A 19,752-nucleotide genomic window follows, 5' to 3' on the forward strand; every position below is an offset into this window, starting at 1 on the left:
TGCAAAGTGCAACTATTTTGTGAAGGACAGTCAAAATACAGCCATTTCGAAAAGTATCTTGTGCTGGGTGTATCTATTCACAAAGCACTGTCATTACAGAGTGTTTCTTGCACTGTGAAGAGTTATTTGGCAAAGTACAGCCATTCTGTGAAAGATTCAGTGTGATGTGTACTGTTTATTTGCAAAGTGCAGTTAATGTGAAATGTTTCTTACTCTGAGCTTCTTCTGCCCAGTTTATTCACACAGTGCAGTTGTTTTGTAATGTTTCTTACACTGATAAGAGGTGATTTCTTAATGTACAGTAATGTCAAGAGTATCACAGTCCCCGAAAGACTTATTTCACAAAGTTCAGTTATTCAGACACTTGTTGTGCTAGGGGGTATAGTTACAAATACTGGCATAAATTTCTGGCATATGTATATATTTGTGTGTGTTCATGCATACTTGCAAAAGCCTTCTTCTCTGGTATGTGCTATTATGGCAGATTGAGTTCGAAAAACATCAACATTAGTGTTTGATCAGAATATTGCAGAGAACTGTAGAATATTTGAGCAAGAGTACAATATTTTTATACAAGCAGCTTATTCTGACAAAGATACATGCACCAATGTATTCATTTTGCTAAACCTAGCTGGGTCAGAGGGCATTGAAAGGAAGCGTTCATTTGTGTATGCACCAGCAGTATAGGAGGGAGAAGGTGAAAATCGTCATATTGTTGTACAAGCTGAATCAAGGGAATACCCCTAGTGTTTAAAGTGTAAATTCAGGGAAATGTGTAACCCCCAGACAAATATGACATTAGAGAGGCATTTGTTTTACTCAAGAGATCAAAAACCAGGGGAAATATTTGCAGCTTACATTACTGACCTGAGAAACAAAGCTAAAATGTGTTGGTTTGGTGGCTTAAAAGACAAGTTAATAAAGGACAGACTTGTGTGTGGTATTAATAGTGCTGCAGTGAGAAAGATTTTGCTTTATGACAGTGATTTAATGCTGAGCAAAGCTATTAAGATTTGTCAAATCCATGAAGTTACAGAAAGGCACACAAGTATGCTTGCAAGTGATGAGAGCATGGTTTCAGCAGGCTCTAGAGCAAATGTAGACAGCATGCAACACATGGGTAGCAGAAGCAGGCCTATGCACATGGCATCTGCCACCCCTGCAGGCTCCCCAGGTAAAACCCATAGTTTTCCAGCAAGTTCTAAGGAAAGGACAAGCTCAGTGCAGTACAATGGTGAGTCAGCAAAACCCAAATCCAGCTTTGTTGTTAACTGTCACAACTGTGGTGCTAATCATGAGTCTAAAAGAGAAAAATGCTTAGCATTTGGTCAGCAATGCCACAAGTGTAAAAAATGGAACCATTTTCAAAAATTTTGCAAATCAAGTAAACCTCACACAATTATAAAGAAGGGTCACTTGAAAAAGCAATTTGATCATATAGACAGCTGCAGTTCTACTTTCTACATAGAAAGTGTATCAGCTACTGGTGAAAAGGTTGATGCAGTACATTTGTTGGCAACGAATGAAGTGTTTTGTACTGTCCAGATCAATGATAAATCCACTGAGCTTAAAGTAGATACTGGCATAAAGTGTAATGTTATGTCAGCAGACACATTTGCTAAGGTGAGAACTAATGAACAACTCAGTGTGGTTAGTTGTGTGAAACTTGTTGCTTATGGAGGTGAAGAAATTCAAACCAAAGGCTCAGTAGTGCTTTCATGTTATTTGGCTAGGAACTGCTATAGCTTGTTATTCTATGTAGTCTGAAGACCTGTACAGTCATTATTGGGTCTCAGATACAGTTTGAGAATGAATGTGCTTTCTTTTACCAAAGAAGTTCATCATATAAGCACATATCCGAGTTCCAGTTTTACTGAAGCTATTTTCTCAGTGTGCTGATGTTTTCGATGACAGTTCAGGAAAACTTCCAGTTGTGTATTCTATGAAGTTAGACCCAGAGGTCAGTCCAGTGGTCAGACCAGCAAGAAAAGTTCTGATAGCTATGCAGAATAAAGTTAAAGCTCAGTTGGATAAAATGATGCAGCAAGGTGTAATTTGTCCAGTTACAGAACCAACTGAATGGGTGTCAACCATGGTAGCAGCCCACAAAAAAGGCTCAGACAAAATCAGAACATGTATTGACCCAAAAGATTTGAACAAAGCATTAAAGAGACCACATCATTCAATGCGTACAGTCAAGGAAGTTGCAGCCCTAATACCAAATGCCACAGTTTTTTCTGTCTTGGATGCAAAAAGTTCATTTTGGCAAATGATGCTTGATCACAAATCCTCATTACTGACTACTTTCAGTACTCCATTTGGCAGATATAGATTCCACAGGATGCCATTTGAAATACATTCTGCAAGTGAAGTCTTTCAGCGTGCAATGGTGCAAATTTTTTCAGGTTATCCTTCTGCCATAATAGTAGATGATTTATTAGTTGGAGGCAATGGTGAAGCAGAGCATGACAAAAACCTTAAATTTCTAGACAGAGCACATAAAGTGAACTTAAAGCTCAATTCTCTGTAGTGCAAATTCAGACTACCAAAATTTATATATGTAGGTCATTTATTTACTGGCAGTGGCTTGCAACCAGATCTGTCCAAGCAAGCAGCCATTTTTGAGATGCCAGCACCAGATAATGTTCAGACTCTTCAATGTTTTCTTGGTATGGTCAACTATTTAGGCAAGTTTATACCAGATGTCAGTGTGTTGACAGCACCTTTGAGAGAATCGATGCACAAAAATGTTATATGGTCTTGGATGGAACAGCACCAGAAGGCATTTGAAGACCATAAGCAGAAAATTGCCACCCTACCTACATTAAGATATTATGATGTCAATAAACCAGTAACTCTTTCCTGTGATGCTTCAAATTTTTGAGATTGGTGCAGTTATTCTTCAAGAAGGCATACCAGTAGCCTATGCATCTAGAACTCTTACCCAAACTGAAATGTAAAATGCTCAGATTGAGAATGAACTTTTGGCAATAGTATCTGCACATTCAAAGTTTCATGATTATATTTGTGGTTGAGGTATTCAGATTGGAACTGATCACCAACCTCTGGTTATTATTCTGAAGAAGCCTATGCGTTCAGCTCCAGTTGAGATTACAAAGAATGATGCTCAAATTGCAAAAGTACAACTTCAAAATGGTCTATACAAAAGGCAAACTTCTTTATCTGGCTGATTCCTTATTCAGATCATCCAGAAATACAATGGAACAGCTTCATGCAGAGAAATTTGACTTTGACATCATGGACATGCATAATTTTTCTACCACAAGACTTAATGAGCTGAGAGATCATACAAAGGCCGATCCTATTTTGCAAAAACTCAATCACTACATTAGTGTTGGATGGCCGTCAAAGCAATCTAGTGTACCACCTGAAATGCAAACTTATATTCCTTACAGAGATTAGATGTTGATGGAAGATGGCATTATTTTTAAAGGTCATAGAATTATTGTTCCTGCTTCCTTACAACATGAATATATGCAAATTTTGCATTGTGGTCACCGGGGTCTGCATCTACCAAAAGAAGGGTGAGAGAACTAGTATTTTGGCCTTTTCTAGTAAAAGATATTGATAAAGTACTTTCTTCTTGTTCAGTATGTAATAGTGCTAAATCTCATTTGCAAAAAGAACCACTTCAGCTAAGTAAAGTTCCTGAACTGCCTTGGTCAACAGCCATGGATATATTCGAGTGGAACAATCAGCATTACTTAGTGTTGGTAGACTGTTATTCAAACTGATTTGAGATTGATTTACTACCTAATCTAACATCCACTGCTGTTATCACCAAGTTGAAGCATCATTTCTCAGTCCATGGTAGTCCACACAGTTATTTCTGACAATGGTACTCAATTTACCAGTCAGTTGTTTCAGAAATTTGCAAAAGAATGGGACTTTGTACATGTTACTTGTAGTCCAGAATATCCACAGTCAAATGGACTAGCTGAACGTGCAGTACAGAGTGCAAAGCAATTACTTGAGAGGTCAAACTGTGATAGTACCAATGTCTTTTTGAATTTACTTTATTACTTTAATCTCAAAACCATTCCCCATGATGATATACTTGGCTTGCCTGCTCAGCGACTTCTATTGCCTATTAGTTCCAGTTTGTTGAGGCCTAAAGCTAAGCACAACAGAACAATTAGAGCCCAATTATTCAGAAAGCATTCTTTCCAGAAGTCCAGCTATGATAAATCAAGCAGATTTCTTCGTCCATTGAAAGAAGGAGAGACAGTGAGGATACAAATTGTTTCGACCAGATTGGTCAAGTAACAGGTATATGTACCGAGACAAGATCCTACTTTGTAGAATCTGAGGGTGTGGAGTACAGGAGAAATCACAGACATATTCTTCCTGTACCAGAATCGATATCACAGCATTGTTCCTGTGATACAGACTCTAGATCTCACAGCAATCCAGACAATGCTCCTGTTCCAGAACGTGTCTTGACTTCTACTTCCATTCTTGATGATGTTCCTGATGTCCCTAAAGTTGACCTTTCAGCACAGACAGTCCCAGTTAATAGACCTAATTATAATTCCTATGTCACACTATTTGGTTGTATTTCTAGGCCTAGTGTGAAATACACAGCAGCCTGGACATAATTGTCTATATGTATTTAGTTCTGTATAACTGCATGACAAAGAATTATTTGTACTGATTGCATGTCAATTAATGTTGGCAATATTGCGTGATTTATTTCTCAAAGAGGGAGGATGTAGAATAGTGTGTGTGTGTGTGCTGTATTTTTAAGAAGCGTTTCAAGGTTGGCACGTGCATATAAATAGTAAGCACATGTTAGCTTCAGTGCCATTTTGAGAGAGTAGCCAGACAGTGAACATGTATGAGTGTAATAGCTAGTTTGTTTACAAGTTTATCTAAGTTAAAGTTATTAAGCCTCAATCCTGGTGTTTGTACATAATAAAGTTGCTTGAAGAGAACCCACAAAGACTTGTCTACTTTATCCTGACTGGACGAGCAACAATAGTGACAATCATCTACAACCAGACAACTAACCAGAAAATTGACTTCTTTGACACTGGTTGTCCTTTCTTTTTATCTTCATAGGAAACAAACAGCTGATCAGCCTTATGAAAGATTTAGTTCTGCCCAAGTAACATCTGAGCTGCCTGTAGACACCCGGAGTGTATAAATATTCTTTTTATTTTGTTGTTTTTAGCTTCTGGGAAGAATACAGGGAGATTAACGGACTTATTCAGAGTAAATTCTGAAACCACTTTAGGCAAAAAAAGGATTTATTTACAAAGAAACCCTGTCCTTGTGTAAACTGAGGTAGGGTTGATTGGATTTATATCATAAACTTGAAAGACTAAAACATCGAATGACATAACATCGAACTGCAAATGTCGAAAGCTGATAACCGCAAAAGCTTAAAACTATGAAAACGGAACCTCCGAATACCAAAGGTTGGCCATCTGTTCACCCATGCAACCTGAAACTTAACCCTAGCAAACACAACCACACATCTGTAATTGTCACAACACCACCCATTCACCAAATAACACTAAGCTGCAAGCATTTATGTGAACTAGTCTAATGTGCACAACTGAAAGTAAACTGTAAACGCAAAAGCAGCAAAGCAGCACACAATCATTCTTCCAGTACAAAACATGGAAGACACAAAAACACTACAAACTATTTCTTATGTTGGGGGCTTAACCCCCCACACCCCCGACACCCCCCTACTTAAATATACCAACTCCGAGATTGCACCGCAGTGAAGGTAATAGCGAAGCCGCGGAAATGGCCCACCGAATTCTTTCCCTGGGTAAGAATTCGATGTTCTGCGGCTTCAATAATCTCAGTCTCCAATATTTCAAGTTCAATGTTATGTCATTCGATGTTTTAGTCTTTCGAGTTTGTGATATAAACCTGGGTTGATCCACTATAAGAGTTTGCAATTCAGAAACCCTTCTTGCAAAAGTCAGAACAATGAGTTACACAATTTAACAAGTTGAGTCTCAATTTAGCCTGATAATTTGCTTCAAATGAAGAAGAGTTAGCTTTTCAAGCACAAAGTTAAGGTCCCAATGAGGAGCCACCTGTTTTCTAGGTGGATGAATATGTAAAACCCCTTTGAAGAAGACTTGAGGATAGGAAGGATGGGGATCTAATTTAGACAAGCAGAAATGGCAGAAAAATTAATTTTGAAAAAAGAGTAAAAACATTCAGAGGCTAATAACTCACACAAATGTTCTAGAACCAGATGCATTTGAGCCTTGAAAGAATATTTTTTCAGTATGGCACCAACTAGAAAATCTTAACTACTTACACATATCCTAGTAGCATTTTTTTATCCTCATTTAGTACTGATGCATGTCCTCAGAGAAAAGGTGAATACAAGATATCAAAACTCTATCATCCAAGAAGTCGGCTGAAATGTTTTCAAGCTGAAGTTTATCAAACTACCCCTGTCTCTTGTGAGTAAATCCAGTCAGAGGGGAAGTGTGTGGTAATCACCCTGGCTCATTTTCAAAACAAAGGAGAACCACTGTTGCCAGTGTCAAAAGGGAGTCACCACCATTTTAAAACAGTTCTTCTGAATCTATAGAACTTTGGATATCAATGAAATGGGTGGAAAGGCACGGAAGAACATTCCCATCAATAGGAATGAGGAAGTACCTGTCTTCCAGGCCTGTTTGCAAGCAATTCAAGAAAATAATTTAACTGTCAGTTTTGAAAGGATCAATTCCTGGAAGACCCCTGGGTTTTGTTTTCATTTATGAGTGTCTGTCCTGTTCTAGCACAGCTTGTCTGCTTTAATGTTCTACTCTGTCAGAATGTATGAACCGTGAAGAGTCAAAGATAGCTGAATTATCACCTCCCACGCCATCACAGCAAGTTTGCAAAGGAAATAAAATCTGGAACCACCATGTTTGTTTATATATCACAACACTGGTGTTGCCTGTAATGACTTACAAAGATCCTGGAGACCAGAGATGGTTTAAATCCTTTAGAGCATTGATTACTGCCAAAATCGCTCCGATATTTATGTGCTTTTGTCTATCCTGTTTGCTCCACAGACTTCTTAACTCCACTGGATACAACCCTCCTAGCAAAGTCTGAGGCATCTATTGTGACAGACTGAGAAGGAGGGGGAAGGGAAAAGGGGATACCGCGACTGAAAGAGAACTGGTTCACCCAGCACAGTAACTTCCTTCTGACAAATCCAGCACTGGAAATTGAAATGATAAACGGTGCTGATGCTGAGACCAGTGTGACTTGAGGTACCTTTGAATTTGTTTTGTGTAAAATCTGGCCGAAGGAATAATAATAATCATAGAAGCCATGAAACCCAGAATCCTGAGAAATTCCCTGGCAAATGTCAGAGACTTGTTGGAAAAGGTCAGAACATGTTCTCTGTACAGTTTGACTTTGACCTGAGGAAGAAAGGCCCTTCCTAAGGAAGTAATCAGAAGACATCCCAGAAAAACTATTCTGTAAGCCAGGATGAGACTAGAGTTCTGTAAATTCAGTCGAATACTAGGCATCCCAGACTGAGAAAGAGTTTCCTGACACATCTCAGAGAATCTTGACCATTGAAAAAACAGTTTGCAAATATAAGATAATAATTCAAATATGGAAAGGTGTGTATACCTTGACGTCTGCAGTAAGCATCTGCTGGAGACACTTTTTATAAATACCGTTGATGTAGTGGTAGACAAAGGAGAAGACAGGTAATTGTTAATGTGTGACAGAAAATCTTAAAAATATGTCTCATTTCCTTGCCAGTGGAATCTGACAGTACGAATCTTTTAAATCTAATGTTACCATGAAACTGAGGAGGGAATGGCAGGAAACAAGGTTTGGAGAGATAGTATTGTGATCTTCGGGTCTTTGTTACAGAGGTTTAGAAAGGAAAGGTCCACAACTAGTTTCCAATTTCCCTCTTTCTTTGGCATCAGAAAAATCCTTGAATAAAAACCTTTGCCTGTCTGATCTGAGGAACTAATTCTATGAACCTCTGAAACACATGTGATACAAACTGCAGGAAACAGAGATGACTGGCTTACAGGATGAGGAGGAATCGCATGAAAAGTAGGGAGATAATTCCATTGCCATCTGCGACTCTGTAGGATGATTCTCTGATCTTATTTGTCGAAGGTAATCTGATGCCACCAAGGAAGAGGCAGAGCTTGAGTAAGGGATAGCTTGGGGGGGGGGGGGGTAAGCTGGAAAGGCAGTCATTCTGAATTTTTTTTTTTGGCCCTTGGTTCTTGGAGGCTTTCCCTTTCTTTTTAGAGCCTCCTTGCCATTGCTTTTTAAAATCTTGTTTATTTGTCACATTGCTGCTTAAACTGTTTTTTGAAAAAAGGGTCTTGAGTTAGAAAGTTTTTATAGGTTCATTGGTAAGTACTAGGCTAGCTGCCCTTGTGAGTCATTTTAAGCCTAGTCAAGGTCCCCTTTGTGCTCATTTGGTTATAGACTAGCCTTACCAATCTCATGGTCGATAATGATATATTACCCCTAATGAGAATAACTGGGATCATACCATAGATAATGTGAGGGGACCCGCACATGGGATAAAACATCTAGAAGCTGCCTTTTTCCATTAGTAGTACAGGGGGCAGTCCTGGAATAAATTTTTTGTTTCCCATCTATAGCTCTAAGTTGCGTTTGAATATGTACAGGGATGAACTTTGATTTATGTGGATAGGGAGTCTGTTCCACAGCAGTAGTATCCTCTGTGAGATATACCTGTCCCTCCAGACTGTTCTGTTGATGTAGCAGAGGAGGTTTACATCTCTAAACTGAATATTTCTGATGCCATTTGACTTGCAGATGTGCAGTAAATTCATCGGTAATGGGTCAGAGGATGCCTTGTATGCCAGACACAGGTCAACTCTTAGCAGTCTGTAGGATACTAAGTATAGTGACAAGTCTTTGAGTCAGCCCATGTAGGACATGTTGTTTGGGCATAGTATCCTTTTAGTAAGTATCTACATAATGTATGTCTAGTAATTGAAATGTTTGCTATGCTTGCTCAGCTGGAGATAAGGTCTACACCTTTATTTGCCATTGTTAATTGCTGCTAGTTATTTATTAATATTAAGTAACAGTCAAAAATTATATTTAGCATTCCCTCTAGTCATTCTTTACATCCCTAGTTGATTCTTTTTCCACTTAATTTATCCTTCTTGGTCAAGCAGTTACTCTGGTAAAACTATATTTTCCTTACTTTCACCCTATTCTCCATAAACACTTTATTCTACCTTTTCAGCCTGTTAGTGGTCTATCCCGTTTTTATGTCTCCTAGGCAACTATTGCACATCTTGTTTTAGTCTTGCCCACTCTTTTTATTGCTTTATATTACACTTTAAATTCTCTTTTCACTCTGGAGACTTTGAACATGCTGAAGTCTCAGTTTTAATTTCTCCTAGTCTTTTGGGTTTCTAATACCATGACAGGAATGGACACCATTCTTAAGTCAAAGTATGATTAAAGCTCATGAAATTAGTATTGTTTTAATCTTTGATATTAGCCAGAAGTGCTCTTCGCAGCAACAACAATGTGTTCAGTAATGACTCTTTCTGCAAGCTGTATATAGTTACAAATATTGGTAATATCTAAGTACGACTGTAAAATGTTTTTTATAAGACCCATTGCTCCAACTATTATTGGAACTGTCTGAGTATCCTTCTTCCACATTGACACCTTAGTGGAATTTTTTTATTGAAAGAGGTTACCCAACTAGTATGGTATACTCCATTTGTGAGGGAGTAATGGATGAATGGGGTAAGAGATATAAACCACTCCTTGGTTCACCACTAAGTCCTTCTGAAACAATGAGTCCATCTAATAACAATAATAGATACACCCAAGCCTTGATGCTGACCTATGGTGAGCTAAGTAAACCCATTAGGTAGGTAGTGTGTAGGAATTGGGTAATGTTTAAGGGCACCAGTGAACTTTCGGACTTTCTAGGAAAGGAACCTTGTTTTGTTTACAAAACTAATTACACTTTAAAATTTCTACTAGAACACCCTATTAAAGAAGTAGGGCCACATAGAGGTACTAGGAAATGTGGCTCCTGTGGTTATTGTCAATATATCTTAGAAGCTGTTCAAGTGGAAATAGAGTCCCCCAAGAATAATATAACATTGATGGGGGGGGCTCATGTGGTTCTAAAGGATTAATATACCTATCCATCTTTCAATACTGTCAATATTTTTACATAAGTAAAACTGAGAGAGCCCTCCCAAGAAGGATATATGAACACATATACTCTATAAGATGGGAGGATGAGAACAATGCCCGTATAAGCACTTGAAGGAGAATGGCTCCTGTAAATCATTTTTATTTGGCATCTTGGAAATTGTTGGGAAGGATCCTAGAGGGGGGAAATGGAAGAATAGATTAGAGAGGGCAGAATTAAAGTGGCAGATTAGATTAAATTCCATGGTACCTCCAGGTATTAATAAAGCCTGTAGTATTATGCCTGTATTAAAATACCAGGCATTAGTACTTTAACTTGATAATATGTTTTAGGTTGGCATTCAATCCTTTGTTTGTTTTACACCTATATTGTTTTATCATTTTTCCTTAACATTTATTTTTTATTTGTTTTTATATTGATTTTACATATGGAGGGAATTTTATGGTCATAACTGTTGTCTGACTTGTTTACATACATGAGATTTTTATATTTTTTAATGGTCAACTAATAGAATTTAAGTAATTAGTGACAAGTCATTTTTATTAGTTAAAAGAAGTATTTAAAGAGGATGTGATGCAAATTTTATTTGTTCTGATGAAGTCTTAGACCTTAAGACCAAAGCGCTTGAGTGTCTGGATTTGTGAATAAAAACCTTCATCGTGCACTGCCGGATGTGGTTATTTTTATCTCCTGATACCGATTCCACGAGGGGCTGGTTATTGTGTCTTCATGTAAAGATGTTAATACTTTTAGCCAGAAGTTAGGTACTGTATCTGGGCCTGGGGTTTTCCAGTTAGGAGCTTTTCATAACTTTGTTTGAAGTTCTCTGGCTGTTACTTCATCACATTTCATATCCTGGACATTTGAACTTCTTATTCTTTCTTTTATTTCTTCTATCCATTTAGCATCTTTGTTATGTTCCACAGGATCTTCATAGATATTTCTCCAAACTGTATCTATTTCTTCTTTTTTTGGCGGTGTTTCAATTCTTTTTGATTTGTTTACCAATTCTCTATAAAACATTATTGCATCATCAATAAATTGCTTATTTTGTACTTTCCCTTTATATTTATCTCCATATCTTCTATGTTTTTCTGCCTATGCTGATATGTTTAGTTTATTATTTGGTACAGTGCACGATAGATCCTGATCTGTTCTGATACTGCTCATTGCTTTTATCAAGTCTAGCTTTCTGAGTATTTTAGTTGCTCTGTTCCCTGTTCTATACTCTTCTAACAGTGACACCTCTTGTCTTAATTGCTTTATAGTTTTCTCTGGTTAACAGTTCCATGGTGGCATTTGATTTCTCCCCTTACTTTCCCTTACTGCCCTGTGTTTTTCTGGAAAGACTTTATGTGTTATTAATTTAGCTGCACAGTAATCTGTTCTATTTACTTCTGTTATATCACATGAACCTGTATTAACAGACCTAATTACGGTGTTCATTTGTTTTATCAAACTTGTAACTTTTTGGGTTTTATTGACTTTCTGTAGTCAATTTCTTTCATCGATCTTAATATGTCTGTCCATCTCTATTAAATCAAGACCTTGTCCATACTGAAGTCTCAGCATTCAGTCCTAGCCCATGAGTTGGCAGACTTTAAAAATTCCCTACAAAGTAGTCTATTAGGAATTTTGGATGAGCAAATGAGCTTAACTAGGGCAATGATTTTTTGAGCTGGGACACAGGATCTGAATTGCCTAGACATAGAAAGGCCTTATTAAGTTGAATTCTGTTGGCTACCAAAAAGCAATTGCCAGAAAATAGAAATCAGATTCTAAACCAACTGCATTTGAACTATTTAATATCTAGATCTGTGGCTTCTCTAATTAATACCCCTACCCAAAAATAAATACACAAATAAATAAATAAGCATATATTATGAGGACTTTACCTTTGGACTGTTCTCTAAAAGTTCTTTAAGTCCTTTATTAACTTAGAAAAGGAGGGCTGGAAAATGTGGGTTACCGCTTGAATCACTTTTCCTCTTTCATCAAATCTTTTAAGTACCTCAGCAATAGAGTTGCTACTTTTTGTTGTGCCCAAAACTGGACCAAGGCCACACCCCTTGCACTTCCCATAACCCCACAAATCTCCTCCCCTCTCCTTGCCCACTTTCTCCCCATTCCGTGACATCATCGTCATGTCAGGTGAGGAGGACTTGCAATGCTTTTTTTCCTGCCAATTTACAATGCTTTTTTGTAAAAAAGCATAGTATATCTGACAATTTAACATACTCTGATAGTTGGCTCCTTTTTTCTAACAGAATACCAAAGTTTGTACAGTGTTTTCTGAACCAACAATTGCTTTAATTTCAGTCTGAAAAAAAAATGGATAGGTGGCAACACTACTCAGCAACATGTTAAGTTCTGTCAAAGCAGACAGTGAAAAGTAAACATGGGATTCTCTCTGTAAAGCATGGGTCTTATACATTTTGAGAATGTAACTAAGTAAATGTTCGCATAACTGATCCAGTAGCAGCAGCTCTGCAGACAGCATCTGCAGATTCATAGGAGCACTTTAGGGAGTGTTCAGTTACATGCGAAACAGATACAATTAAGGAATTCAATGAGCTTGTAACCTGTCTAGAGAGAAGATTAACAATTAACTTTGTCAGGTTATCAAACAAAGTCAGTAAAAGTGTCAACATGCAAGCCTGGCTGTTCAACATTCTGAAAGTTAAAGTAATAGAAGAATAAACTTTCCTTCCAAGTCTATCAAAAGGTTTTAAACTGTTGTCTGGGAATTGGGATAGCATTAGCAATCTGTTTAGCAGCAGAAGTTTTAGAAAAATAAATAATTGCAGAGTCTGCTTTAGGATTAGTAAACATATTTATGACTTTGAGATACTTTGTGCAACTTATCAGACTTCATACTCAGTCCTGGGCATTGAAGGCAGATCGGCTGAGGAAGCTGGAGGTGATGGAGATGAAGTGCTTGAGATGGGTGACATTTATTTTTATTTATTTATTTTATTTCCAGTTTGATAACCGGGGAAGTCCACTGGGCTCGAAAGCCCGTTTTCAGTGGAGGCCCGGGGAGAAAAGCTCCATATTAATAATGCATTACACACATAACACTCTGTGTTATAGCAGGATAACACCTTTAACAATTTCCAAAAACATAGTACATTTGGCAGTATACGTAAGAAATTAATATTTTTTATGCGACTGTATTGTTAGCATAGAAGAGAGATATAAGAAGAGATTATACATAGATCTTGAATGCAAGAAAAGTAAATCAGGGGAGAAGTGAAGGAGAAGCAAGGAATTTGAGTAGAAGAGATGCCAGGAGGAAGATAAACAAAAAAAGACCAGTTAGACTAAGATACATTTTAGGTTTGAGTCTAAAAGTACATCTTATGAAAAAGGCAAAAGATACAATAGTAAGTCTAGACATGTATGTAGGCAGGGGGGAGGAGAAGATATAAAATGAAGAAATAAGAGTTTAAGCAGGGGAGAGAGAGGAGATAAAGAAGTAGCGGGAGGGGAGCTGAGGAGAGAGTTTGAAGAAGAAGGGTCAGAGGGGGGAAAATGGAACAGAGATATATTAAGATCTAGGTAGGAAGTATACAATTACATTTCCAGTTTTGGGAGAGGTGAGAATAGAGAAGAGATTTGAATTGTTCATAGCTTGTAGTGAGTCTTAGAAGGGAAGGAAGCAAGTTCCATTTTTTTGCTATAGTATAAGAAAGTAGGAGGTGGCCAGGAAGTCATTTGGGTTTGTATACAGAAATAAGGTTTTGGTGACTAGATCTTAGGGGCCTGAGAGGAGTGTAGAAGGGCAAGATGTTAGATAATGCAGGGCAAGCAGTGGGTTTGAAAATTAGTTTGTGTGCAGTAGTAAGTTGGAGGTAATCCAGGTGATTAGGGAGTTCTAGCCATTGGAGACTATGGAGGCAGATGCAATGGTGTGTAGAATGGGTGGAGTTAGTAGCGAATTTGGCGATTTTGTAGTAGCAACTTTCAAGTTTTGAGGAGATAGAAGCAATGAGGTTGGTTTGAAGAGGAGCACCATACAATGGAGACGGGAGAAGGTAGGTAGTGGCGAGTGTTTGTCTTGTAGTTAAAGAAAGAAAGTTAGCATTTCTGTAAAGCATACCGAGCTTCTGATGGGTTTTTTTTATGTTTAGGTGAATATGAGTATTAAATGTCAGGTGTTCATCAATGGTAACTCCGAGTAATTTTGCATTATTAACAACGTCTATTTGTGACTGGGAGAGGCTGGAGATTTTGAAAGATGGCTTATCAAGAGGCAGAGCTTTTGAGGGGGAGAAGAGAATGATATGGGATTTATTGGCATTAAGGGAAAGATGGTTTTGAAGCATCCAATTTTCTATGGTTGTGAAGGCCAATTGGGTTTTGGCTTGGAGCTCGGGAAGGCTAGGGGCTGAGCAGATAACAGTGGAGTCGTCTGCATATTGCACAATTTGAGAATGAGGAATTGCAGAGTGGAGATTGTTGATAAAGACATTAAAGAGCAGATGTCCGAGAATAGAACCCCGAGGGACTCCGGTAGGGGTAGGTAAGAAGTTCGAGGTACCTGTATTCCATTTCACCGCTTGGGATCTATCTGGGAGATAACTTTTGAACCAAGAAAGGGAATTGTGGGAGAGATTGAGGTTAGAAAGGTGGTTGAGAAGGAGTGTGTGGGATATTGTGTCGAATGCCTTGGAAAGTTCAAGAAGAACAGTGGAGGCAATTTCTCCAGAGTCACGGGCATGGTTGACAATGTCTAGGAAAGAAAGGAGAGCAGTTATGGTACTGTGGCCAGGCCAAAACCCATGTTGAGTAGGAGTGAGGAGTTGGTTAGTGAGGAAGTGGGGCATGAGGTGCCGGTGGATACATTTTTCATGGACTTTCGAAATTGGGGAAAGAATGGCGATTGGGCGGAAGTTAGAAATGCTATTATTTTTGCCTCCTTTATGAAGGGGCAGAATGTGGGCAGCTCGCCAAAGTTTGGGAACATAAGATTCGTGGATGGATCTATTGATGAGAATGCTGATAGGTAGTGCTATGCCATCGGCTGCGAGCTTGAGAAAAAGTGATGGGATATTGTCGGGGGCATTGGAGCATGGTTTGAGTTTGGAAATAAGTTTTTTTATACTGGTGGTAGACATGGGTTGTAGAATGAAAGTGGGAGGGGGATTATGGGAGCAGGATTGAGGTGAGGATGGTGAAGAAGGCTTTGGGTTTGGGGTGGGGGTGGAAGAGGAGAAGGATTTAGTCAGATCAGCTATGGAGCTGGTAAAAAAGGAGTTGAAGAGAGTTGCAATTTCTGTGTCAGCCTTGTTGTCATCTGGAAAGGGATTGGATTTAGTACCTGGGTGTAGGAGGGAATTGATGGAATTCCAGAATTTTTTGGGATTGTTAGCGAGAGTAGACTGTAGTTTGGTATAGTATGATTTTTTTATCAGTTATGATAAGTTTTTTAGTGAGATTGCGTAGTTGCTTAAATTGAAGGAAGGAAGGAAGGAAGCTGGGTTTTTATTTTTATTGTATAGTTTCCAAGTTTTGTCTCTTTGTAGCATTAGAGTTTTAGTGTCCTTAGTTAGCCAAGGAGCAGAGTTGTGTTTTATTCGTTTTGTTCGAGAGGGGGCTTGGGAGTTTAGGATTTTAAGGAAGGTAGAATTGAAGACTGCTAGGGCTTCATCTAGGGGAAGAGTTTTTAGTGAATCCCAGTTTGTAAGTTTAAGGGTTTCAGAAAATACAGAAGGGTTAAAATTAGTTAGGTTACGCGAGTGGGCATATTGATGTTGGTGTGGGAGCTGTTGGGTAGTTCGGTTAATAAAGGCTGGGAGATGATCACTTATTGAGTCTGGTAATATACCAGAGTTGGATATATTGTTCGGGTGGCTGACTAGAATCCAGTCCAGGATGGAGCCTGGAGGGTTATTTTTGTTTGGTCTGGTAATGTTGTTTATTAGTTGAGTAAAGTTATAAAGATTGATAGACAGAGAGGAAGTTTTATTATTAATTGCATTCCAATCAATATTGACATCACCTAGAATGTAAGTCTCATGCTTGATATTGTTTGTGGCCCAACAGAGAATATCCTCAAGAGTGGAGGAGTTGTCCCCAGGGGGTATATAGATGGTTATGATACAGATACTTTTGAAGTTGTTTATTTTGAGGATTCCTATGACTAGTTCTGCATTATTAAAGTTAGGAATGGGATTTTGGTATGTGCTGAGATTTAGCAGGCAGTTGTAGACTAAGGCTACACCACCTCCTTTTTTGTTATTGCGATCGGACCTAAGTGCTTGGAAGCCAGGTGGTAAAATCTCAGAGTTAGTAGTTTGTGGTTTTAGCCAGGTTTCGGTTACTGCTACTATGTCAGGTGTAGTGAGATTTAGCCAAGCATGGAAAAGTGTTATTTTGTTATTAATACTCTGGGCATTAATGGTAATGAATTTAAGGTATTTATGGCTGTATCTATTAGAGGAGGTGGCGGGAGGGAGATTGTTAGTAGATGTAGGCCCAGGGTTGGGGTGGATATCTCCTGCAAGAGCAAGCCAAGAGAAAGGAGAGAGGAGGTGAAACTTTGAATTGAGGCACAATGGAAGAGGGCGATGCAATTTAATTTTGATAGCGGGAGATTTTAGATGGACTGTAAGTAGTTTTAGTTTGAAATAATGAATTGGATATGGTTGAACTAGGGAGGGGGATATTAAATAAAAGTGGGGTGTTGAAGGGTGGGGAAAGGAGATAGTGGAGGGTGATGGGAGTGGGAAAGAGGAGGGTAGTGTGGTAGAGGAATAGGAAGTTGCATTATAGAGAGCAGTTAGAAAGAAAAGATAAGTAAATGAGGTGAGATAGTGTGGAAGAGACATGGATGAGTAGGGTAGGATAGATATTAGAAGAAGGTGTAGTGACTGTGTGGGGAGTTTGTAGGTATAATGAGGGGAAGTATGTGAGAGAGCAGTCAGGAGAAGGAATGGAGAGGGGAGGGGTGGTTTAAAGAGATGTATCAAGGAGGGAGAGGAGTAAGGAGATGAGATAGGTTGAGGGCAATAGGGGAGGAGACAGGATGTGACTATAAATGTAGATGCACTGGAGTGGGTGGGATTTGGGGGTAGGGTAGGGGAGCGGAGTGAGCCCGCAGGGCGAACAGAGCAGGTAGAGCCACTGAAGGAGAGAGGCGAGGGGAAAAACTATCAGTGGAGAGCTGAAATGTTAGGGCAAGTTTGGGGATGGGTAGAAGGTAAGGGCCTAATCAATAGTGTTAGAGGACAGAGAAACTTATGATATACATATCTTCAAGGAGGGACTGTTGCACTGGGAGGTGGAGATAGAGAGTGAAATGTAGGTGAGGAGGAGTACAGTAGGAAGGGGACATGGCATACTGTAGAGCAAACGAAGAAATAAGGATATAATAGCAGGAACCAAAGCAACTCCAATTGCAGAGAAGGTCGAAGAGAACAGGTTACAGTGGTTCAGGCACATGTGCAGGAAAGCAGAAGATGATTTGAGAGAAATGGAAGAAGGCAGGAGGAAATGAGGACATCTAGCAAAGAGAGAGGGATTGTTTGAGAGAAGACAATCAGACATGACCATTGGAAAAGGCAGAAGAGTGGTACTGAACTGAAAGAGATGGTGACAGTTATCACGACACTCCAAACAATAAGGGGGTTGATGAAGATGATGATAATGACTGGGCAAAGACAGAGAAAGGAAGACTAATGTGTATCCCAGTTAGAGTAAAGGAAAAGGGATAAGGAGTCTGCTATGTTAGAATTTTTGAAGTACTTCAAAAAAATTAACCAGTTTTAGGTGGTATCATATTCCAAGAAACAGATGTGCAAAAAACAACATGGAACTGTTCAATAACTGCGTTATAGAATACATCAGGAGAGGGATAGGACTGAATAAGGGGTGATATGAAGAAATATTTCTAACTCTTAAGATGTAGTGCAGGGCTCAATGAACAGCTTTCTCAACAAGGCAACATGATCATTCAAGAGCCATTTAAGACTTTAAGGCATAGCTGTAGGGCAGCTAATTCTAAGATGAAAGTTGGAAGTGAGAGATTGTTAGTTACCTTATTCTGCTGGTGGGAAAAATGAGTACATTTGTGTTACTATAGGGCTCTTCTATGATACTATGGGTTCTTATTATAAGCTCAAACTTGTAAAAGTTCAAATGTCACATGGTCGACACCATATGATCGAACTTTTACAAGTTTGAAGGTTAAAACGAATTACTCTGTATGGCACAAAATGGGAAGATTTCCCATTTCTGTACTGAAGTATGATCGTGGCGTTGTATATTTAAGTAGGGGGGTGCAGGGGGGCTTGCCCCCCTGCTCAGAGCATTTAGGTAAGTTTTTCTTTTTTCTTTTTCTTTTTTATTATATATTTGATGTTTCAAACTTCGCTCATATGTTGTTGATCATATGAGGCTCGAAGTTTTGAAACTTCAAGTATATAATATAGACCTGATACTATAGCCTATATTTACCAACAAGGACCACTTCTTGTTCTTGCTCCTATAATTACAATACTTTCTTTACATTACTATATAATTTATTCTACTTATCCCTTCATTGGATGGAACAGTGCTTTTTCACATTCTGTGATGAATGTCAAAGCTGCTCACTTTGTTTAACATAAGGGAGTAAGACTAACACCAATATTTTCTTTTCCAGGTTCTCAGGAAGCTGAATGTGCTGCACCTCCTGAGGTCAAAGGGGTCCCCCTGATGTCATTGACAGAGGAGAGCTTCAAGGCTTGCCAATTTTCACTTACACTTGATGACTATCTTTTCATTGCCTTTGTGGGTTTTGTGGTCTCCATTGCCTCTGTGGCAACTAACTTTCTACTTGGTATCACTGCCAACTGCTGCCACCGCTGGAGTAAAGCAAGTGAGGAGGAGGAAATTTAATTATTTTTTCAACCACCTACCACTGTTTCCAATTCAAGACAAGAAATATATCAGAACAGAATCAACTAAAACATAATGCCCTCTCCTCATTTTTTATTTATTTTTTTTTGTATGGGAGTTATCTGAATTAAAATACAAAATATGTAAACACAATTGGCTAGAACATATCACTTTGCCGTGCATTAAAAATGTATGATGCACATTCAACGAACTATGTTGTTTTATATGTAAAAATATTTTTGTATAGTGCAAGCCATTTTAATAGGTGAATGATATAGCCCAGAGTATTGATTTAAGGGGATTATCCACAAACCATGCTTGCTGCATCTTGAAAGTCTAAGAGAAGCTCTTTTAAATGAAGTACAATGATTACTTCTGCTTGACGGCAGTTCTTATGTATTCTACTTGCCCTACATTGCTATAGTTTTTACCTGTGATGATCAAGGTGTCACTGAGTACATTATTTGCAAAGATGCTGTTTCATCAAGAGTGATATAACAAGGTTTTAAAAATTGTAACAGTGTGTATCAGTAACAAACTTGACAATCTGTAGTTCTAGACCCCTCTTAGCTATACAACCATTTAACACTTTGCACAAAAGGCCTGATTCTAAGTTTCAAACTACAAATGGCATAGCTCAGAAGTGTTCCCTTTTGGTGCATTTTAATGCATTCATC

At 38.5% G+C, this 19,752-nt stretch overlaps 1 protein-coding gene across 1 annotated transcript in view; it reads left to right on the forward strand.

Moving 5' to 3' along the window:
* Nucleotides 1–19,282, forward strand: part of LRRC55 (leucine rich repeat containing 55) — a 123,010-nt gene extending 103,728 nt beyond the window's left edge. Inside the window, exon 3 of the mRNA XM_044084133.1 lies at nucleotides 18,840–19,282. Coding sequence (XP_043940068.1) covers nucleotides 18,840–19,075 — 236 coding nt within the window. The 3' untranslated portion in view covers nucleotides 19,076–19,282. The remainder of the gene's footprint in view (nucleotides 1–18,839) is intronic.
* Nucleotides 19,283–19,752: the final 470 nt, after the last annotated feature.

The sequence above is a fragment of the Protopterus annectens genome, chromosome 9.part0 (genome assembly GCF_019279795.1).
Source record: "Protopterus annectens isolate FY-2018-M chromosome 9.part0, PAN1.0, whole genome shotgun sequence".
Classification (NCBI taxonomy): Eukaryota; Metazoa; Chordata; order Ceratodontiformes; family Protopteridae; genus Protopterus; species Protopterus annectens.